A 24,603-nucleotide genomic window follows, 5' to 3' on the forward strand; every position below is an offset into this window, starting at 1 on the left:
CTAACAAACTTCTACTTAAAACTATAACATTTTTCGTAGAAGTATAATTTTTTCCGTTCATGATAAAAAGTTTTCTGTCAAAAGTAGCAAGTTTCCCTTAACACTAACAAATTTTCTCAACAAAGTAATAATTTTTTCCTTAAAACTAACAGTTTTAGTTACAACTATCAAATTTCTCTCAGAAGTAAGAATTTTTCGTCAGTGATAACAAATTTTCTGTTAGAACTAACAAGTTTTCTGTCAAAGATACCAGATTTTTCTTAGAAGTAACAATTTTTTCGTTCATGATAGCAAGTTTTCTGTCAGAAGTAGCAAGTTTTCCTATCACACTAACAAATATTTCTCTTCGAAGTAACAACTTTTTCCTCAACACTAACAAACTTTTACTTAACAATATCAAATTTCTCTGAGAAGTAACAATTTTTTGTAAGTGATAAGAAGTTTTCTGTAAGAAGTAGCAAGTTTTCTGCCAAAAATACCAGATTTTTCTGAGAAGTAACAAATTTTTCGTTTATGATAAAAAGTTTTCTGTCAGAAGTAGCAAGTTTTCCTTACACTAAAAAATTTTCTCTTCGAAGTAAAATTTTTTTCCTTAACACTAACAGAGTTGTAGTTACAACTATCAAATTTTTCTTAGAAGTAACAATTTTTGTCAATGATAACAAATTTTTTGTTAGAACTAACAATTTTTATGTCAAACATACCAAATTTTTCTTAGAAGTAACAATTTTACGTTTATGATAGCAAGTTTTATGTCAGAAGTAGCAAGTTTTCCTTTGACGCTAACAAGTTTTCTCTTCGAAGTAACAACTTTTTCCCCGACACTAACAAACTTTTACTTAACAATATCAAATTTCTCTTAGAAGTAACCATTTTTTCGTCAGTGATAACAAGTTTTCTGTAAGAAGTAGCAAGTTTTCTTTCAAAGAGACCAAATTTTTCTTAGAAATAACAATATCTTCAGAGTACCACTAACATAGCTTTAGTTACAACTATCAAATTTCCGTTAGAAGTAAAAATTTTTTGTCAGTGATAACAAATTTTCTGTTAGAACTAACAAGTTTTCTGTCAAGGATACCAAATTTTTCTGAGAAGTAGCAATTTTTTCGTTTATAATAGCAAGTTTTCTGTCAGAAGTAGCAAGTTTTCTTTTTACAATAACAAATTTTCTCTTCGAAGTAACAACTTTTTCCTTAATACTAACAAATTTTTATTTAATACTATCAAATATCTCATAGAAGTAACAATTTTTTCGTCACTGATAACAAGTATTCTGTAAGATGTAGCAATTTTTATGCCAAAAATTCCAGATTTTTCTTATAAGTAACAATTTTTTCGTTTATGATAACAAGTTTTCTGTCGAAAGTAGTAATTTTTTTTTAACACTAAAAAATTTTCTCCTCGAAGTAACAACTTTTACCTTTATACTAACAAACTTTTACTTAACACTATCAAATTTCTCTTAAAAGTAAAAATTTTTCGTCAGTGATAACAAGTTTTCTATAAGATGTAGCAAGTTTTCTGCCAAACATTCCAAATTTTTCTTAGAAGTAACAAATTTTTCGTTTATGATAACAATCTTTCTGTCAGAAATAGCAATTTTTCCTTAACACTAAAAAATTTTCTCTTCGAAGTAACAACTTTTTCCTAAATATTAACAAACTTCTACTTAAAACTATCAAATATCTCCTAGAAGTACCAATTTTTTCGTCAGTGATAACAAGTTTTCTGTAAAATATAGCAAGTTTTCTGCCAAAGATACCAGATTTTTCCTAGAAGTAAGAGCTTTTTCCTCATTACTAACAAACTTCTACTTAAAACTATCAAATTTTTCGTAGAAGTATAATTTTTTTCCATTCATGATAAAAAGCGTTCTGTCAAAAGTAGCAAGTTTTCCTTAACACTATCAAATTTTCTCATCAAAATAATAATGTTTTCCTTAACACTAACAGAGTTTTAGTTACAAGTATCAAATTTCTCTTAGAAGTAACAGTTTTTCAGCAGTGATAAGAAATTTTCTATTTGAACTAACAAGTTTTATGTCAAAGATACCAAATTTTTCTTAGAAGTAAAAATTTTTTCGTTTATGATAACAAGTTTTCTGGTAGAAGTAGCAAGTTTTCCTTTCACCCTAACAATTTTTTTCTTCGAAGTAACAACTTTTTCCTCAACACTAACAAACTTTTACTTAATACTATAAAATTTTTCTTAGAAGTAACAATTTTTCGTCAGTGATAACAAGTTTTCTGTAAGAGGTAGCAAGTTTTCTACCAAAGATACCAGATTTTTCTTAGAAGTAATAATTTTTTCATTTATGATAACAAGTTTTCTGTCAGAAGTAGCAAGTTTTCCTTAATACTAACACATTTTCTCTTCGAAGTAACTACTTTTTCCTCAATACTAACAAACTTCTACTTAAAATTATCAAATTTTTCGTAGAAGTATAATTTTTTCCGTTCATGATAAAAAGTTTTCTGTCAAAAGTAGCAAGTTTCCTTAACACTAACAAATTTTCTCAACAAAGTAATAATTTTTTCCTTAATACTAACAGAGTTTTAGTTACAACTATCAAATTTCTCTCAGAAGTAAGAATTTTTAGTCAGTGATAACAAATTTTCTGTTAGAACTAACAAGTTTTCTGTCAAAGATACCAGATTTTTCTTAGAAGTAACAATTTTTTCGTTTATGATAGCAAGTTTTCTGTCAGAAGTAGCAACTTTGCCTTTCACACTAACAAATTTTCTTTTCGAAGTAACAACTTTTTCCTCAACACTAACAAACTTTTACTTAACACTATCAAATTTCTCTTAGAAGTAAAAATTTTTTGTCAGTGATAACAAGTTTTCTGTAAGATGTAGCAAGTTTTCTGCCAAAAATACCAGATTTTTCTTAGAAGTAACAATTTTTCATCAGTGATAACAAATTTTCTATTAGAACTAACAATTTTTATGTCAAAGATACCAAATTTTTCTTAGAAGTAACAATTTTATGTTTATGATAGCAAGTTTTCTGTCAGAAGTAGCAAGTTTTCCTTTGACACTAACAAGTTTTCTCTTCGAAGTAACAACTTTTTCCTCAACACTAAAAAACTTTTACTTCTAATCTAAACTAAAAATATCAAATTTCTCTTAGAAGTAACCATTTTTTCGTCAGTGATAACAAGTTTTCTGTAAGAAGTAGAAAGTTTTCTTTCAAAGAGACCAAATTTTTCTTATAAATAACAATATCTTCGTTTATTATAAAAAAATTTCTGATAGAAGTAGCAATTTTTCCTTAACACTAACAAATTTTCTCCTCGACGTAATAACTTTTACCTTAATACTAACAAACTTTTACTTAACACTATCACATTTCTCTTAGAAGTAACAATTTTCGTCAGTGATGACAAGTTTTCTGCCAAAGATACCAGATTTTTTTTAGAAGTAACACTTTTTTTGTTTATGATAACAATTTTTCTGTCAGAAGTAGCAAGGTTTTTTTAACACTAACATATTTTCTCTTCGAAGTAACAAATTTTTCCTCAATACTAACAATCTTCTACTTAAAACTATAAAATTTTTCTTAGAAGTCTAATTTTTTTCTGTTCATGATAAAAAGTTTTCTTTGAAAAGTAGCAAGTTTTCCTTAACACTAACAAATGTTGTCATCAAAGTAACAATTTTGCCTTAACACTAACAGAGTTTTAGTTACAACCATCAAATTTCTCTTAGAAGTAACAATTTTTTCGTCAGTGATAACAATTTTCTGTTAGAACTAACAAGTTTTCTGTCAAAGATACCAAATTTTTCTTAGAAATAACAATTTCTTCGTTTATGATAACAAGTTTTCTGTTAGAAGTAGCAATTTTTCCTTAACACTAAAAATTTTCTCTTCGAAGTAGCAACTGTTACCTTAATACTATCAAACTTTTACTTAACACTATCAAATTTCTCTCAGAAGTAACCATTTTTCGTCAGTGACAACAAGTTTTCTGAAAGAAGTAGCAAGTTTTCTGCGAAAGATATGAAATTTTTCTTAGAATTAAAAATTTTTTCGTTAATGATAGAAATTTATCAGTCGGAAGTAGCAAGTTTTTTTAACCCTAACAAAATTTCTCTTCGAAGTAACAACTTTTTCTTCAATACTAAAAAACTTTTATTTAAGACTATCAAATTTTTTGTAGAAGTATAATTTTTTCCGTTCATGATAAAAAGTTTTCTGTCAAAAGTAGCAAGTTTTTCTTAACACTAACAAATTTTCTCATCACATTAACAATTTTTTCTTTAACACTAAAAGAGTTTTAGTTACAACTATCAAATTTCTCTTAGAAATAACAGTCTTTCGTCAGTGATAACAAGTTTTCTGTAAGAAGTAGCAATTTTTCTGCCAAAGATTCTAAATTTTTCTTAGAAGTAACAATTTTTACGTTTATGATAACAAGTTTTCTGTCAGAAGTATCAAGTTTTCCTTCACTATAACAAATTTTCTCTTCGAAGTAACAACTTTTTCCTCAATACTAACAAACTTCTACTTAAAACTATCAAATATCTCTTAGAAGTAACAATTTTTTCCTCTTACAAGTAACAATTTTCTCCTCGACGTAATAACTTTTACCTTAATACTAACAAACATTTACTTAACACTATCACATTTCTCTTAGAAGTAACAATTTTTCGTCAGTGATGACAAGTTTTCAGCCAAAGATACCAGATTTTTCTTAGAAGTAACAATTTTTTCTTTTATGATAACAAGTTTTCTGTCAGAGGTAGCAAGGTTTTCTTAGTACTAACAAATTTTCTCTTAGAAGTAACAACTTTTTCTTCAATACTAACAAACTTCTACTTAAAACTATCAAATTTTTCGTAGAAGTATCAAGTTTTTCGTTCTTGATAAAAAGTTTTCTGTCAAAACTAGCAAGTTTTCCTTAACACTAACAAATTTTTTTCATCAAATTAGCAATTTTTCCTTAAAACTTACAGAGTTTTAGTTGCAACTATCAAATTTCTCTTAGAAGTAACAACTTTTTCGTCAGTGATAACAAATTTTCTGTTAGAACTAACAAGTTTTCTGTCAACGATACCAAATTTTTCTAAGAAATAACAATTTCTTCGTTTATGATAACAAGTTTTCTGTTAGAAGTAGCAATTTTTCCTCAACACTAAAAATTTTCTCTTCGAAGTGACAACTGTTACCTTAATACTAACAAACTTTTACTTAACACTATCAAATTTCTCTTGGAAGTAACCATTTTTGTCAGTGACAACAAAGTTTCTGTAAGAAGTGGTAAGTTTTCTCCCAAAGATACCAGATTTTTCTTAGAAGTAACAATTATTTCGTTTATGATAACAAGTTTTCTGTCAGAAGTACCAAATTTTTCTTAACACTAACAAATTTTCTCTTCGAAGTAAAAATTTTTTCTTCAGTTCTAACAAACTTCTACTTAAAACTATCAAATTTTTCGTAGAAGTATAATTTTTTTCCTTTCAAGATAAAAAGTTTTCTGTCAAAAGAAGCAAGTTTTCCCTAACACTAACAAATTTTCTCAACACATTTAAAAAAATTTTCCTTAACACTAACAGAGTTTTAGTTACAACTATCAAATTTCTCTTAGAATTAACAATTTTTCGACAGTGATAACAAGTTTTCTGTAAGAAGTAGCAAGTTTTCTGCCAAAGATTTCAAATTTTTCTTAGAAGTAACAATTTCTTCGTTTATGAATACAAGTTTTCTGTCAGAAGTATCAAGTTTTCCTTCAGTATAACAAATTTTCTCTTCGAAGTAACAAATTTTTCCTCAATACTAACAAACTTCTACTTAAAACTATCAAATATCTCTTAGAAGTAACAATTTTTTCGTCAATGATAACAAGTTTTCTGTAAGAAGTAGCAAGTTCAATGTCAAGGATACTAAATTTTTCTTAGAAATAACAATTTCTTCGTTTAAGATAACAAGTTTTCTTAACTTCGTTTAACACTATCAAATTTCTCTTAGAAGTAACAATTTTTGTCAGTGATAACTAGTTTTCTGTAAAATATAGCATGTTTTCTGCCAAAGATACCAGATTTTTCTTGAAAGTAACGATTTTTTCCGTTTATGATAACAAGTTTTCTGTCAGAAGTAGCAAGTTTTCCTTAACACTAACAAATTTTCTCTTCGAAATAACAAGTTTTTCCTCAATACTAACAAACATCAGATCAAAACTATCAAATTTTTCGTAGAAGTATAATTTTTCCCATTCATGATAAAAAGTTTTTTGTCAAAAGTAGCAAGTTTTCCTTAAAACTTACAGAGTTTTAGTTGCAACTATCAAATTTCTCTTAGAAGTAACAACTTTTTTGTCAGTGATAACAAATTTTCTGTTAGAACTAACAAGTTTTCTGTCAACGATACCAAATTTGCCTAAGAAATAACAATTTCTTCGTGTATGATAACAAGTTTTATGTTAGAGGTAGCAATTTTTCCTTAACACTAAAAATTTTCTCTTCGAAGTGGCAACTGTTACCTTAATACTAACAAACGTTTACTTAACACTATCAAATTTCTCTTGGAAGCAACCATTTTTGTCAGTGACAACAAAGTTTCTGTAAGAAGTAGTAAGTTTTCCCCCAAAGATTCCAGATTTTTCTTAGAAGTAACAATTATTTCGTTTATGATAACAAGTTTTCTGTCAGAAGTATCAAGTTTTCCTTCAGTATAACAAATTTTCTCTTCGAAGTAAGAAATTTTTCCTCAATACTAACAAACTTCTACTTAAAACTATCAAATATCTCTTAGAAGCAACAATTTTTTCGTCATTAATAACAAGTTTTCTGTAAGCAGTGTCAAGTTCAATGTCAAGGATACTAAATTTTTCTTAGAAATAACAATTTCTTCGTTTAAGATAACAATTTTTCTGTTAGAAGTAGCAATGTTTCATTAACACTAAAAAAAATTTCTCCTCGAAGTAACAACTTTTACCTTAATACTGACAAACTTTTACTTAACACTATCAAATTTCTCTTAGAAGTAACAATTTTTCGTCAGTGATAACTAGTTTTCTGTAAAATGTAGCATGTTTTCTGCCAAAGATACCAGATTTTTCTTAGAAGTAACAATTTTTTCCGTTTATGATAACAAGTTTTCTGTCAGAAGTAGCAAGTTTTCCTTAACACTAACAAATTTTCTCTTCGAAACAACAAGTTTTTCCTCAATACTAACAAACATCAGATCAAAACTATCAAATTTTTCGTAGAAGTATAATTTTTCCCATTCATGATAAAAAGTTTTTTGTCAAAAGTAGCAAGTTTTCCTTAACACTAACAAATTTTCTGACCAAAGTAATAACTTTTACCTTAATACTACCAGAGTCTTAGTTAGAACTACCAAATTTATCTTAGAAATAACAATTTTTTGTCAGTGATAACAAGTTTTCTGTAAGAAGTAGTAAGTTTTCTCCGAAAGATACCAGATTTTTCTTAGAATTAACAATTTTTTTGTTTATGATAACAATTTTTCTGTCAGAAGTAGCAAGTTTTTTTAACACTAACAAATTTTCTCTTCGAAGTAACAACTTTTTCCTTAATGCTAACAAAATTTTACTTAAAACTATCAAATTTTTCGTAGAAGTCTAATTTTTTCCGTTCATGATAAAAAGTTTTCTGTCAAAAGTAGCAAGTTTTCCTTAACAATAAAAAATTTTCTCACCACATTAACAATTTTTTCCTTAACACTAACAGAGCTATAGTTACAACTATCAAATTTCTCTTAGAAGTAACAATATTTCGTCAGTGATAACAATTTTTCTGTAAGAAGTAGCAAGTTTTCTCAGAAAGATACAAAATTTTTCTTAGAAGTAAAAATTTTTTCGTTTATGATAACAAGTTTTTTGTCAGAAGTAGCAAGTTTTTTTTAACACTAACAAATTTTCTCTTTGAAGTAACAACCTTTTCTTCAGTACTAACAAACTTCTACTGAAAACCATCAAATTTTTCGTAGAAGTATAATTTTGTCCGTTCATGATAAAAAGTTTTCTGTCAAAAGTAGCAGGTTTTCCTTAACACTAACAAATTTTCTCATCACATTAACGATTTTTCCTTAATACTAACAGTTTTAGTTACAACTATCAAATTTTTCTTAGAAGTAACAATTGTTCGTCAGTGATAACAAGTTTTCTGTAAGAAGTAGCAAGTTTTCTGCCAAAGATTCCAAATTTTTCTTAGAAGTAACAATTTTTACGTTTATGATAACAAGTTTTCTGTCAGAAGTATCAAGTTTTCCTTCACTCTAACAAATTTTCTCTTCGAAGTAACAAATTTTTCCTCAATAATAACAAACTTCTACTTAAAACTATCAAATATCTCTTAGAAGTAACAATTTTTTCGTCAATGATAACAAGTTTTCTGTAAGCAGTGGCAAGTTCAATGTCAAGGATACTAAATTTTTCTTAGAAATAACAATTTCTTCGTTTAAGATAACAATTTTTCTGTTAGAAGTAGCAATGTTTCATTAACACTAAAAAAAATTTCTCCTCGAAGTAACAACTTGTACCTTAATACTGAAAAACTTTTACTTAACACTATCAAATTTCTATTAGAAGCAACAATTTTTTGTCAGTGATAACTAGTTTTCTGTAAAAAGTAGTAAGTTTTCTGCCAAAGATACCAGATTTCTCTTAGAAGTAACAATTTTTGTTTATGATAACAAGTTTTCTGTTAGAAGTGGCATGTTCTCTCTTAACACTAATAAATTTTCTCTTCGAAATAACAAGTTTTTCCTCAATACTAACAAACTTCTGATCAAAACTATCAAATTTTTCGTAGAAGTATAATTTTTCCCATTCATGATAAAAAGTTTTTTGTCAAAAGTAGCAAGTTTTCCTTAACACTAACAAATTTTCTGACCAAAGTAATAACTTTTACCTTAATAACTACCAGAGTCTTAGTTAGAACTACCAAATTTATCTTAGAAGTAACAATTTTTCGTCAGTGATAACAAATTTTCTGTTAGAACTAACAAGTTTTCTGTCAAAGATATCAAATTTTTCTTAGAAGTAACACTTTTTACGTTTATGATAGCAAGTTTTCTGTCAGAACTAGCAATTTTTCTTTTCACACTAACAAATATTCTCTTCGATGCATCAACTTTTTTCCTTAATACTAACATACTTTTACTTAACACACTCAAATTTCTCTTAGAAATAACACTTTTCGTCATTTTAACACTTTTCGTCAATTTCTGAAACAAACAAGACAAAGCTCTAATCAAGAAATAAGAAACATGTGTAAAAATCATCTTTCACAAATACTTGCAAAGCCTGAGTGTGCCATGTTTCAAGTGTTGGTAACAATAAAATTTCCAAAAAGTTGGGTTAATTTAGGTTCACTTAGAGTGGTGCGCCACCAGCACCTGAAAAATGGCTCGCTCAGGCTTTGCAAGTGCTTGTGAAGGAAGATTCTTACACATGGTTCTTATTTCTTGATTAAACCTTTTTCTTGTTTGCTTCAGAAATTTCGTCGTCAGTCAGCTACAGAAAACTTGTGATCATAACAAAAAATGCACATGGAAAATGTGTTAGTGTTAAAGAAGACTTGCTACTTCTGACAAAAAACTTGTTATCTTAAACGAAAAAATTGTTAATTCTAAGAAAAATTGGAATCTTTGGCAGAAAACTTGTTACATCTTACAGAAAACTTGTTTTCACTGACGAAAAATCATTACTTCTAAGAGATATTTGATAGTGTTCAGTAAAAGTTTGTTACTATCAAGGTAAAAGTTGTTACTTCGAGGAGAAAATTTCTTTAGTGTTAATGAAAAATCGCTACTTCTAACAGAAACCTTGTTATCATAAACGAAGAAATTGTTATTTCTAAGAAAAATTTGGTATCCTTGACATAGAACTTGCTACTTCTTACAGAAAACTTGTTATCATTGAATAAAAAATTGTTAATTCTAAGAGATATTTGATAGTTTTATGTAGGAGTTTGTTAGTATTGAGGAAAAAGTTGTTAGTTCTAAGACAAAATTTGTTATAGTGAAAGAAAACTTGATACTTCTGACAGAAAACTTTTTATCATAATCGTAAAAATTGTTACAACTAAGAAAAATTTGGCATATTTGGCAGAAAACTTGCTACTTCTTACAGAAAACTTGTTATCACTGCCGAAAAATTGTTACTTCTAAGAGAAATTTGATAATTGTAACTAAAACTCTGTTGGTGTTAAGGAAAAAATTGTTAATGTGATGAGAAAATTTGTTAGTGTTATGGAACACTTGCTACTTTTGACAGAAACCTTTCTATCATGAACGGAAAAAAATTATACTTCTACGGAAACTTTGATAGTTTTAAGTAGTATTGAAGAAGAAATTTTTACTTCGAAGAGAAAATTGGTTAGTGTCTAGAAAAACTTGCTACTTCTGACAGAAAAACCTGTTATCATAAACGAAAAAATTGTTACTTCTAAGAAAAATCTGGTATCTTTAGCAGAAAACTTGCTACTTCTTACAGAAAACTTGTTATCACTTACGAAAAATTGTTACTTCTAAGATAAATTTTATAGTGTTAAGTAAAAGTTTGTTAGTATTAAGATAAAAGTTGGTACTTCGAGGAGAAAAATTTTTAGTGTTAAGGAAAAATTGCTACTTCTAACAGAAAACTTGTTATCATAAACGAAGAAATTATTATTTCTAAGAAAAATTTGGTATCTTTGACAGAAGACTTGTTAGTTCTAACAGAAAATGTGTTATCACTGACGAAAAAATCGTTACTTCTAAGAGAAATTTGATAGTTGTAACTAAAACTCTGTTAATGCTAAGGAAAAATTGTTACTTTGATGAGAAAATTTGCTAGTGTTAAGCAAAACTTGCTACTTTTGACCAAAAACTGTTTATCATGAACGGAAAAAAATTATACTTCTACAAAAAATTTGATAGTTTTAAGTAGAAGTTTGTTAGCATTGAAGAAAAAGTTGTTACTTCGAAGAGAAAATTTGTTAGTGTTAAGAAAAATTGCTACTTCTAACAGAAAACTTGTTATCATAAACGAAAAAATTGTTACTTCTAAGAAAAATCTGTGTCTTTTGCAGAAAACTTGTTATCACTGACGGAAAATTTTTACTTCTAAGAGAAATTTGATAGTGTTAAGTAAAAGTTTGTTAGTATTAAGGTAAAAGTTGTTATTTCGAGGAGAAAATTTGTTAGTGTTAAAGAAAAATTGCTACTTCTAACAGAACACTTGTTATCATAAACGAAGATATTGTTATTTCTAAGAAAAAATTGGTCTCTTTGACAGAAAACTTGCTACTTCTTACAGAAAACTTGTTATCGCTGACGAAAAAAGGTTAATTCTAAGAAAAATTTGATATTATTAAGTAAAAGTTTGTTAGTGTTGAGGAAAAAGTTGTTACTTTGAAGAGAAAATTTGTTAGTTTGAAAGGAAAACTTGCTACTTCTGACAGAAATCTTACTATCATAAACGAAGAAATTGTTACTTCTAAGAAAAATTTGGTATCTTTGGCAGAAAACTTGTTAGTTCTAACAGAAAATTTGTTGTCACTGACGAAAAAATTTTTACTTCTAAGAGAAATTTGATAGTTGTAACTAAAACTCTGTTAGTGTTAAGGAAAAATAGTTACTTTGATGAGAAAATTTGTTAGTGTTAAGGAAAACTTGCTACTTTTGACAGAAAACTTTATCATGAACGGAAAAAAAATTAAATTTCTACGAAAAATTTGATAGTTTTAAGTAGAAGTTTGTTAGTATTGAAGAAAAAGTTGTTACTTCGAAGAGAAAATTTGTTAGTGTTAAGAAAAACTTGCTACTTCTGACAGAAAACTTGTTATCATAAACGAAAAAATTGTTACTTCTAAAAAAAATCTGGTATATTTGGCAGAAAACTTGTTATAACTGACGAAAAATTGTTACTTCTAAGAGAAATTTGATAGTGTTAAGTAAAAGTTTGTTAGTATTAAAGTAAAAGTTGTTACTTTGAGGAAAAAATTTGTTAGTGTTAAGGATAAATTGCTACTTCTAACAGAAAACTTGTTATCATAAATGAAGATATTGTTATTTCTAAGCAAAATTATGTCTCTTTGACAGAAGACTTGCTACTTCTTACAGAAAATGTGTTATCTCTGACAAAAAAGGGTTACTTCTAAGAGAAATTTGATATTATTAAATAAAATATTGTTAGTGTTGAGGAAAAAGTTATTACTTCGAAGAGAAAATTTGTTAGTGTGAAAGGAAAAGTTGCTACTTCTGACAGAAAACTTGCTATCATAAACGAAAAAATTGTTACTTCTAAAAAAATTTGGTATCTTTGACATAAAACTTGTTAGTTCTAACAGAAAATTTGTTATCACTGACGAAAAATTGTTACTTCTAAGAGAAATTTGATAGTTGTAACTAAAACTCTGTTAGTGTTAAGGAAAAAATTATTGCTTTGATGGGAAAATTTGTTAGTGTTAAGGAAAACTTGCTACTTTTGACAGAAAACTTTTTATCATGAACAGAAGAAAATTAAACTTCTACGAAAAATTTGATAGTTTTAAGTAAAAGTATGTTAGTATTGAGGATAAAGTTGTTACTTCAAAGAGAAAATTTTTTAGTGTTCAGGAAAACTTGCTACTTCTGACAGAAAACTTGTTATCATAAACGAAAAAATTGTTAATTCTAAGAAAAATTTAGTATCTTTGGCAGAAAACTTGCTACATCTTACAGAAAACTTGTTATTACTGACGAAAAATTTTTATTTCTAAGAGAAATTTGATAGTGTTACGAAAAAGTTTGTTAGTATTAAGGTAAAAGTTGTTACTTCGAGGAGAAAATTTTTTAATGTTAAGGAAAAATTGCTACTTTCTGACAGAAAACTTGTTATCATAAACGAAAAAATTTTTACTTCTAAGAAAAATCTGGTATCTTTGACATAAGACTTGTTAGTTCTAACAGAAAACTTGTTATCACTGACGAAAAATTTTTACTTCTAAGGAAAATTTGATAGTATTAAATAAAATATTGTTAGTGTTGAGGAAAATGTTGTTACTTCGAAGAGAAAATTTGTTAGTGTGAAAGGAAAAGTTGCTACTTCTGACAGAAAACTTGCTATCATAAACGAAAAAATTGTTACTTCTAAAAAAATTTGGTATCTTTGACATAAAACTTGTTAGTTCTAACAGAAAATTTGTTATCACTGACGAAAAATTGTTACTTCTAAGAGAAATTTGATAGTTGTAACTAAAACTCTGTTAGTGTTAAGGAAAAAATTATTGCTTTGACGGGAAAATTTGTTAGTGTTAAGGAAAACTTGCTACTTTTGACAGAAAACTTTTTATCATGAACGGAAAAAAATTAAACTTCTACGAAAAATTTGATAGTTTTAAGTAAAAGTATGTTAGTATTGAGGATAAAGTTGTTACTTCAAAGAGAAAATTTTTTAGTGTTCAGGAAAACTTGCTACTTCTGACAGAAAACTTGTTATCATAAACGAAAAAATTGTTAATTCTAAGAAAAATATGGTATCTTTGGCAGAAAACATGCTACATCTTACAGAAAACTTGTTATTACTGACGAAAAATTTTTATTTCTAAGAGAAATTTGACAGTGTTAAGTAAAAGTTTTTTAGTATTAAGGTAAAATTTGTTACTTTGAGGAGAAAATTTTTTTAGTGTTAAGGAAAAATTGCTACTTCTGACAGAAAACTTGTTATCATAAACGAAAAAATTGTTACTTCTAAGAAAAATCTGGTATCTTTGACTTAAAACTTGTTAGTTCTAACAGAAAACTTGTTATTACTGACGAAAAATTTTTACTTCTCAGGAAAATTTGATAGTATTAAGTAAAAGTTTGTTAGTGTTGAGGAAAAAGTTTTTACTTCGAAGAGAAAATTTGTTAGTGTGAAAGGAAAACTTGCTACTTCTGACAGAAAACTTGCTATCATAAACGAAAAAATTGTTACTTCTAAGAAATTTTGATGTCTTTGACAGAGAACTTGTTAGTTCTAACAGAAAATTTTTATGACTGACGAAAAATTGTTACTTCTAAGAGAAATTTGATAGTTGTAATTAAAAATCTGTTAGTGTTAAGGAAAGAATTATTATCACTGAAATTTTTATCACTGACGAAAAATTGTTACTTCTAAGAAAAATTTGATAGTTGTAATTAAAAATCTGTTAGTGTTAAGAAAAGAATTATTACTTTGATGAGAAAATTTGTTAGTGTTAAGAAAAACTTGCTACTTTTGACAGAAATCTTTTTATTATGAACGGAAAAAAATTATACTTCTGCGAAAAATTTGATAGTTTTAAGTAGAAGTTTGTTAGTATTGAGGAAAAAGTTGTTACTTCGTAGAGAAAATTTGTTAGTGTTAAGGAAAACTTGCTACTTCTGACAGAAAACTTGTTATCATAAACGAAAAAATTGTTACTTCTAAGAAATATCTGGAATCTTTGGCAGAAAACTTGCTACATCTTACAGAAAACTTGTTATCACTGACGAAAAATTGTTACTTTTAGGAGAAATTTGATAGTATTAAGTAAAAGTTTGTTAGTGTTGAGGAAAAATTTGTTACTTCTAAGAGAAAATTTGTTAGTGTGAAAGGAAAACTTGTTACCTCTGACAGAAAACTTGCTATCATAAACGAAAAAATTGTTACTACTAAGAAAAATTTGGTATCTTTGACAGAAAACTTGTTAGTTCTAATAGAAATTTTGTTATCACTGACGAAAAATTGTTACTTCTAAGAGAAATTTGAGAGGTGTAACTAAAACTCTGTTAGTGTTAAGAAAAAAATTATTACTTTGATGAGAAAATTTATCAGTGTTAAGGAAAACTTTCTACTATTGAAAGAAAACTTTTTATCATGAATGGAAAAAAATTATACTTCTACGAAAAATTTGATAGTTTTAAGTAGAAGTTTGTTAGTATTGAGGAAAAAGTTATTACTTCTAAGAGATATTTGATAGTATTAAGTAAAAGTTTGTTAGTTTCGAGGAAAATGTGTTTGTTTCGAAGAGTAAGTTTGTTAGTGTGAAAGGAAAACTTGCCACTGCAAGTCGAAAAGTTGTTATTATAAACGAAAAATTGTTGATTTTTAGAAAAATTTGGTATCTTTGATAGAAAACTTGTTACTTGAACCGGAAATCGTGCTACTCACTGACGAAACATTGTTTCCTCTAAGAGATATTTGATAGCTGTAAATAAAATTCTGTTAGTGCTAAGGAAAAAAAATATTACTTTGATGAGAAAATTTGTTAGTGTTAAGGAAAAAACTGTTACTTCTAAGAAATTGTGCAAATATTAAATGTGAATTTCTTATGTTTTAAGTATGTTTCATGTCACTCGAAGACATGTAGACAAAAAGTTGAAAAATATATTATGTTAAAAAATAATAGTAAAAAAAGTTGACAAAAATACCATGTTAAAAAAATATAAAAAGTTCAAAAAAAGTTTGGGGAGGGGCCTTTGGGGGCCCTTCTGTGTCTCACGTGCGCCAAAAAAAGTGTAAAAAATGGGGGGGGGGGCAAAAAAGTTGGGCAGGGGCCCCTTTGGGTTTTGGGTAGGGGACCTTACAACACTGTTCAAATGGAACTTATGTATTATAACGACCACAGAGTTTCACCCCAAATCATACTCTAAAATTTCTCAAACTGTTTCATCCAAAAAATCCCTGAAATGCCGATTAATTTGTTTCGCCCAAATAATCCCCTAAAAGTAATTTCAGAATGTTCTTTTTCTTTTGGCATCCTTTTGCAATGTCACATTCAAAATTCTCATGAAACCACTTGCCGCGTAAAATATATTCAATCTGTGTTGATCTCGTTTGAATTTCTGAAAAAATATCTAAGGTATTCCTAGTTACACTATTAAGGTTTCGAAATAATATTAATTTATCTCTGACACTAAAAAGCAGAGAAGTTATATTTAAAAATAGAATATTAATTTATCTCTGACACTAAAGTAGAGAAGCCATATTGTTTTTTAATCCCCTTATAATACGTTAGAATTCTCTGTTGGTTATTCAAATCAATTTATCAGAAATCTTGTCCCGTTAGTGGGTTAATACACTTAGAAACATCCCCCTGCTTGACCTTGAAAAAGACGCGTTATCTTGTCCCGTTAGAATCGATTATCCAGCAATTGTTGTTGAACTTATGTCTACATCAAAGAATTATCCAGCAATTGTTGTTGAACTTATGTCTACATCCAAGAAACATCCAGCTATTGTTGTTGAACTAATTTCTGCATCCAAAAACATCCAGCAATTGTTGTTGGACTTATGTCTACATCCAAAAAACATCCAGCAATTGTTGTTTGACTTATGTCTACATCAAAGTTGTTGTTGAACTTATTTCTACATCCAAGTTGTTGTTGAACTTATGTCTATATCCAAGTTGTTGTTGGACTTATGTCTACATCCAAGAAACATCCAGCAATTGTTGTTGAACTTATGTCTGCATCCAAGAAACATCCAGCAATTGTTGTATGGACCTATGTCTACATCCAAGAAACATCCAGAAATTGTTATTTAACTTATGTCTACATCCAAGAAACATCCAGCAATTGTTGTTGGACTTATGTCTAAATCCAAGAAACATCCAGCAATTGTTGTTGGACTTATGTCTACATCCAAGTTGTTGTTGAACTTATCTCTACAACCAAAGTTGTTGTTGAACTTATGTTGACATCCAAGAAACATCCAGCAATTGTTGTTGGACTTATGTCTACATCGAAAAACATCCAGCAATTTTTATCGAACTTATGTCTACATCCAAGAAACATCCAGCAATTGTTGTTGAACTTATGTCTACATCCAGCAATTGTTGTTGAACTTATGTCTACATCGAGCAAATGTTATTAAACTTATGTCTACATCCAAGAAAACAACAAATAAATTGACCAACACTCATAATCATCAAACAACCATCAATAAACAGAACAGAAACAATATCAAACCAACCATCAACAAACAGAACAAAAACAACATCAAATAACCATCAAACCATGAACAGAACATGAAAAAAACATCAAATCATCAACCATCAACAAACAGAACATGAAAGAAAAATCAAATAACCATCAAACCATGAAAAAACATCAAATTACAATCAAACAGAACAGAACCATGAAAAAAACATCAAACATCAATTAGATCGGTTATAGATTCCAGCAGAGGTGCCACTTCTGCGCTGGTACTGTCCTTCTTACTGCTATCTATTCTAATTAACCGGCCTTTGTGACTCAGAGGTTTGTGATTCGAACAAAATTCGAACTTTAGCGTAAATAGCGAGGTATTGACTAGGGAGCAAACTCCGTAATATACGTAATAAAAACATACGAATATAGGAATTTATTACGTAAGTTAATTCGTAAGTTACGTCAGAACAAAATTTCGAGAAAGCCGATCAGCCAACAAAAGGAAAATTAACATGCGAATTTCGTTTTAATTATTCATTTACAGTGAGCCAAAATCGAAGCGGCATTAATTCAAAAACGTTCAGAAATTAAATAAAAAAAACAAGTTTTTTAACTGATAGTAAGGAGCGACATTAAAACTTAAAACAAACAGAAATTATTCCGTATATGGGAGGTCCTGTCCCCTCCTCAACGCCTCGCTCTTTACGCTAAAGTTTGACTCCGTCTCACAACTTTATTTTTTTAAACAATAAGAAACTTTAGCGTAAAGAGCGAGACGTTGAGGAGGGGACAGCCCCTTTCATATACAGAATAATTTCTGTTGGTTTAAAGTTTTAATATCGCTCCTTACTTTCAGTTAAAAAAACTTGTTTTTTTAGTTAATGACATACTATGACGTACTAATTTACTACGTCATCGGTAGTACTTTTACTACTGATGACGGTTACTGCATGTGTGACCGAAATATTTAGTATTTTTTTGTGAAATTTTATTACTGTTTGTGAACAACACTGTCTATTAAAAGGCTTTGATTCCTATTTGAAATTTTATTTATTTATCATCATGGAAAGGCAGTGTGGGCTCCAAAATTATATATATATATATATATATATATATATATATATATATATATATATATATATATATATATATATATATATATATATATATATATATATATATATATATATATATATATATATATATATATATATATATATATATATATATATATATATATATATATATATATATATATATATATATATATATATATATATATATATATATATATATATATATATATATATATATATATATATATATATATATATATATATATATATATATATATATATATATATATATATATATATATATATATATATATATATATATATATATATATATATATATATATATATATATATATATATATATATATATATATATATATATATATATATATATATATATATATATATATATATATATATATATACATATATATAGAATGTAATGGATCCCGGCAATCGGCACGCGACAGGCTTCTTTTATGGAATGTGTCATTACCATTGTACTACGGTAACTACGCGGCAGGCACAGACAATATTGTTCGGATGGTGGGACAAAAACCACTTTTTCTTCCAACGATTTATCTAGTCCATATTTTTGATTATCAAAGGTATGGTAGGCATAACATTATCCATGTCAAAATTCAAACCCAATCCTCATCGCTATAATTTTCAATTTGTTTAGTTCGTTTTACCTCGGCTTATTTTTCGTCATTATGAAATACATATCGCCGAACCTTTTTTTTTTTTAATAAAGTTGTGGTAGACATCGATGACTTTATCCATGTCAAAATCCCAAGCCCAAACATCATCGCTATCATTTTCAATTTTGAAACGTTTTGATTCTCGCAAGATTATTTTCATTGATCGTTAACATGTTCGGTGTTGAATGTCTTCTAACCGTGTGTCTTTTCTTTTTAATTTTTTCATTGTTATCGAATTTTACATCTTATCACGTTTGACAGTTCAAGTGTTGGTTCCAAAGAATCATCATTTATAGTAACTGCAACTGCAAATTTTCATTTTTTTTGCCTTCCAACATTTATTATATTATATAAATAACTTTTAAGTTGAAAACTCAACAGTCTTTTTGTGCTATGCATGACATCATATAAGAAAATACTTATATGATGTCATAAGAAAAGCTTATAGTAAGCACTTATAGACTACATGACGTCATTTGCAAAAAAACAAAATTAAGGCTCTTAACGAATTTTTCCAGACTTTTGACCTTTCTAGTTCGTTTTATTATGCGAGAATATCCTAAGATTCCAATTGTCTCGGAAAAATATGGAGCCGTTTTTGAGTAATAGAATATATACGCAATTATACACATAATAGAATATATACACATTTGCACAACTATTGATCACTTATAAAGATACAGGATCTATTGAAGTAAATGCAGCAATTTGCACGAAATTAATCTGGAATAGTTTGAAATTCCTTCGAGACCGTGTTTTCAATAATGTTATATCAAAATAAGACATCAAAGAATAGTTTAATACTTACGCTTACGATTCTATTATTAGAAAAGTTCATATGTGAAGCAAGGTCATAGAAAAATTCTTGTCCTAACTTGTCATTGAACACAAGAGAAGCTTTTCCAGAGGGTCGAAGGCTTGGGTCTCGGACAGACATTTTTTTTTACCTGAAAATATACTAAACTTCAGCAAGGTTGAATAACAAACAGCCAAACCTAACAATTACGTAAGCGGCTTATGATCAGCTTTATTTACTAGTACTACGTACTACAATTTCTTTGTAATGTTAACCCGTCTGTAGCTGGCACATGTTCCTGATCTATCGCGCGTTATTCAATACTTTTACTTTGTTTACCCCTAAGAAATTACCGTGGATTTAAACTCTTTTTCCGTTTTCATAGTCGCATATAACCCTGGAAATTATGCCTTTATCTGTCTAAAGGCTCAACCACGACTATCATTTTTAAGATTTGGATTTATATATCCCTAAATACTATTCCGACTAAGACCTTTTCAATGGTGGTGCCCAAATTCGTAGATCAGGCTTACTTCTGTATTTGAAAGGTGCTGATCAGGAAGGTAGCAATTGCTGCCTCCGAAGATTGTGAGAAATTCCTTTTTGTATATTTTCAATGACAAATTAAAAAAAAAAGTTGTGCCATTCTTACGAATTTTGAAAAATACTATTATAATCTCCATCACAAAAAACAGACTTGAAAAGAAATAGCTTAAAATATGGAAAGACGAAAAAAAATTAACAAAAAAAAGAAGCGTAAAGCACTGCACAGAAAATAAAACTACCAAAAAAAAAAAAAAAAGAATCCTCAGATTTAAACAGCTATAAAACTTCAAATTCAGTTAACAATACAACAAGGCAAGACGATACTTTTAAACCCTTTTCTTTTAAAGATTTTATCTTGTAAATTTTTCTTCATAGATATTTATATACAAAATCTACCAAAATAGGTTCCTATATTTTAGTCAGAATTGTCATTTGTAAGGTCAAGTAACCTAGTCATGTTTTTCTATATTCTGTACCTGATGAGTCCAATGTAAAGGGGGAGACTCCCTCGATTCATGTCAACAGTGGTTTAATGACAAAAAGTTCTTGACCCTTAAAGACAGCAAATGTTACTCTCTTTTATCTTTTCTCTCTGTCTCTCTCTTTATCTCTCTCTCTCTCTCTCTCTCTCTCTCTCTATTTCTCTCTTTCTCTATCTCTCTCTCTTTCTCTCCCTCTCTCTGTTTCTGTCTGTCTTTCTGTTTCTCTATCTGTCTCTGTCTTTCTCTCTCTCTCTCTCTCTCTCTCTCTCTCTCTCTCTATCTCTTTCTCTCTCTCTCTCTCTCTCTCTCTCTCTCTCTCTCTCTCTCTCTCTCTCTCTTTTTGTTTCTTTTCACTATCTTGGAATCAGAAATTAAATATCATTAAAAGAATTATAAATTACGTACACATAATAAATATTTTAGACAGCGCAAAATAAACACTCAATTGACTACTTGAAAGTTATATTAAGTTAACTTTTGGAGACTCAATCGTTTTACATAAGTTTCAGACGAAATTAATTCATTCATTTAATTTGTCGTAAAAAACTATTGTATTAAAATGATTCTATAAGTTGGTATTATTTTAAAAGTGTACTTTAATTTTTTTTATTCCTAAATTCTTGTCACCAGACTAAATTAAATATCTGATTTACCGCTAGTCTTTTATTGAGGTGTTTAGATGACTATTGAATCTTCTTTTGAAAGATTTAACAGAGCACCATTTTGGGATAACTTTGTCAGGAAGATGATTCTAGATACAAAACCGGTTCATTCCAGTGCAACGTTATATGAAGCCGTTCTTCAAGTAGGCTACTCTGTTCTCGGCTTGCCAGCCTCAAAATAATTAGACCACGTTGTGTGCCTTCGTGTCTGTCTTATTGGGTGGATAATTGGAAGCACATTATGAAAAAGCTCTATAGATGGAGAGATATATACATACCCCTCACTAACAGACTAGAGACAGTCTTTGACAACAACTAAACCTGCCCTATTAGCCCTATTTTTGATCTTTTGGAATGGTGCCAGAACATTTTTGAAGCACCTGCATACACTGGGTATCTATACTTGGCAATGCGTTCGATGCAAAACTTGTAAACTGGGATGATCGAGCTGATCAGTAGAAAGTTTCTTGCCCAGAATGTTCTTACCCAATCAAGGGGGATGTTCCAAGAGAGATCTAAGAAGATTTGGATTACGAGGAGACGAAGTTTATTGACTTTCTTTATAACTTTGTTCAAGAAGATGAAGCTGCTGTGTATGTGTGGTACTTTTGATTGGGAGATTATTAGCTCTTTTGTTTTCAATGCATTGAATCTGACCATTCAGGCATCAGACCATGTTTCAATTTCCCAAAAATCTGTCTGTAGTGGTAGGAAGGCTTTGATGGGTTATCATGTTTTGGGATGACTAAATGTGTTGTGATGTTATCGGCAAAGTGACACAGAGGGTTCGAAAGAATATCTTCCATGTTATTTATATAAAGAATGAAAAGCATAGGTTGCAATATACTACCCTAGGATATGCCTGCCTTTATTGGATAATCGAGGGAGATGAATCCGTCAAGAAAAACCTACAGTAAACGATCAAAAAGAAAGTAACCACCTTTAACAAACTTCAAGTGACACCATAACCTAAAAGATTCTTCAGTAGGCCGTAATACAATTCTCTGTCGAAAGCCTTGTCAATGTTGAATAACGTATTCATAAGCATTTCCAATACAGGGCAGGAGGCTGATAAGCCAGTAAGAGCCCACGGTCATGGGATCACCTTCTGCTTTAGGCCTAGGAATGACATAGGCAGATTTCCATATCAAGCAGTTCGTTGTGACGAACTGTAAGTAAGGAGCGACCCGGCTCAATAATAACCGAAACTATAAAAAACAGAATTTTGAAACCAGTAGATACATCAAAAGAATCGAGTTTTTGTGCTGATTTCAAATATATCAGTTTCATCAATTTTAGTTTTAACCATCAAAAGTTACGAGCCTAAAAGATTTGCCTTATTTTCGAAAAAAGGGAGAAACAACCCCTAAAAGCCATAGAACTTTAATGAAAATCACACCATCAAATTTAGCGTATCAAAGAACTCTACTAGAGAAGTTCCAAGCTCCTATCTGCAAAAATGTGGAATTTTGTATTTTTTGCCAGATGAAAAATCCCGGATGCGTGTTTGTTTGTTGTTTTTTCTTTGTTGTTTTTTCCAGGAGTGATCGTATTGATCCAGTAGTCCTAGATTATCGTAAGAGGGCTTGTTTGAACGGAAATTAAAAGCTCTAGTTCCCTTTTTAAGTGACAAAAAAATTTGGGTAGGATCTTTCCATGGAGGATGTTTCCTTGGGGGAAGGGACATTTCTGTGAAGGGGGGCCGGAGTTCCCAGCATTATTTAAAAAAGAACGATCAGAAATTAAATAAGAAAAACTATTTTTTTTCAACTGAAAGTAAGAAGCAACATTAAAACTTAAAACGAACAGAAATTATTACGTCTAGAGGGGGTTCACCGCCTAGTCAATAGCTCGTCCTTTACGCTAAAGTTTTTTTTAGCGCTTTCAAAAGAGCTATCTATTCTGATTAACCAGCCTTTGTGATTCAGGGGTTTGTGATTAAAAAAAATGCGAACTTTTGTGTAAAGTGCGAGGTATTGACTAGGGGGCAAATTCCCTAATATACGCAATAAAAACATACGAATATAGAAGTTCGTTACGTAAGTTAATTCTTAAGTTACGTCAGAACAAAATTTCGAGAAAGCCATTTAGGCAAAATAAAAGTAAAATTAATATGCAAATTTCATTTTAATTATTCATGTACGGTGAGCCAAAATCAAAACCTGCATTAATTCAAAAGCGTTCAGAAATTAAATTAAAAAAAAAACAAGTTTTCTAAACTGAAAGTAAGGAGCGACATTAAAACTTAAAACGAACCGAAATTATTCCGTATATAAAAGGGGCTGTCCCCTTCTAAACGCCTCGCGCTTAACGCTAAAGTTTTTTATTGTTTCAAAAAATAAAGTTTTGAGACAGAGTCAAACTTTAGCGTAGAAAGCGAGGCATTGAGGAGGGGCAGCCCCTTTCATATAGGGAATAATTTCTGTTCGTCTTAAGTTTTAATGTCGCTCTTTAATTTCAGTTTTAAAAAAACTTGTTTTTTTTTTACTTAATGAATGGAAAGGTTCCAGAGGAAAAACAGAGTCTGAAAAGCGATGACGAAGGTCTAGCAAATTCGGCAGTGCAGGTCTTCAAGATAATACTAGGTATATTGTCAGGACCCATGGAATAGTTCAAACTATCAAGGACAGTATCGGTTCGATTAGAGAAATTGGGAGCTTCTTTGCCACTGCCTTCCAGATTTGAGAATTTGGCAAACGCCTTGGCAAGACCTTCGGTCTTTGCGTTCAGGTTTTGGAAAATAGTCCCGTCGCTAGTTTTTAGGCAATGAATTGAAGTTACTTTAGATGACGGTAAGCCATTTTTGACAACTGTCCACCAGCTCTTAGCAAAGACATTTCTGGGCTTGGAAGTGAATTTCTCTCTGTATTGACCATATAAATGGCGAATCGTGCGAGCTGTGTCTTTACGGGCTTTTATGTCTGTTCAAGTGTGTTTTAATTTTTTTTAAGTATGTAACTCTTGTTCTTCGAGAGTAGCCATTGCTTTTTACCTTTCGTTCTGCTCCGATAGTTTTTTGCAATGGACGGCGAACCTAGGTTTGTCCTTGCTCGATACCAGGATCCACTTCAATGGACTGAAACTTGCGATACAGTCGACTACAGTCTGCTGGCACCTTTCTGCAGTTTTTTTCTGGCCCTTCAAGGAGGAAGGATATGCATTGCTGAGAAGCAAGTTCGTTCTTTAAGCCATCCCAATCTGCTCTTTTGTATTGCCATATCTGTCACTCATGCTTTATAGGGGAAGGAATACGAAGATTTCCACATGCAACGACGGCAACGTGGTCACTTGTGAAGGCACGAGCATTAACCTTATAGAAATTTGGGTGATCCGTAAGAAATAGATCGAGGTAAATTGATCTCTTTGGGTCATGGTAGGTATCAAATTCAACCGGTTATTGGAGCCATACGAAAAAGAAAGATCATACAAGTCTGATCCTTCGTAATCAGTGTTTTTGATGCAGAGCCTTGCGCTATG

General features: G+C 29.5%; 1 protein-coding gene across 1 annotated transcript in view; it reads right to left on the minus strand.

The window, feature by feature from the left end:
* The window catches only part of LOC148955861 (uncharacterized), a 101,179-nt gene extending 81,597 nt beyond the window's left edge, over nucleotides 1–19,582 (minus strand). The window contains exon 1 of the mRNA XM_089108389.1: nucleotides 19,449–19,582. Coding sequence (XP_088964515.1) covers nucleotides 19,449–19,577 — 129 coding nt within the window. The 5' untranslated portion in view covers nucleotides 19,578–19,582. The remainder of the gene's footprint in view (nucleotides 1–19,448) is intronic.
* Nucleotides 19,583–24,603: the final 5,021 nt, after the last annotated feature.

The sequence above is a fragment of the Artemia sp. Qi Xiang Cuo genome, chromosome 2 (genome assembly GCF_049724085.1).
Source record: "Artemia sp. Qi Xiang Cuo chromosome 2, ASM4972408v1, whole genome shotgun sequence".
Taxonomy (NCBI): Eukaryota; Metazoa; Arthropoda; class Branchiopoda; order Anostraca; family Artemiidae; genus Artemia; species Artemia sp. Qi Xiang Cuo.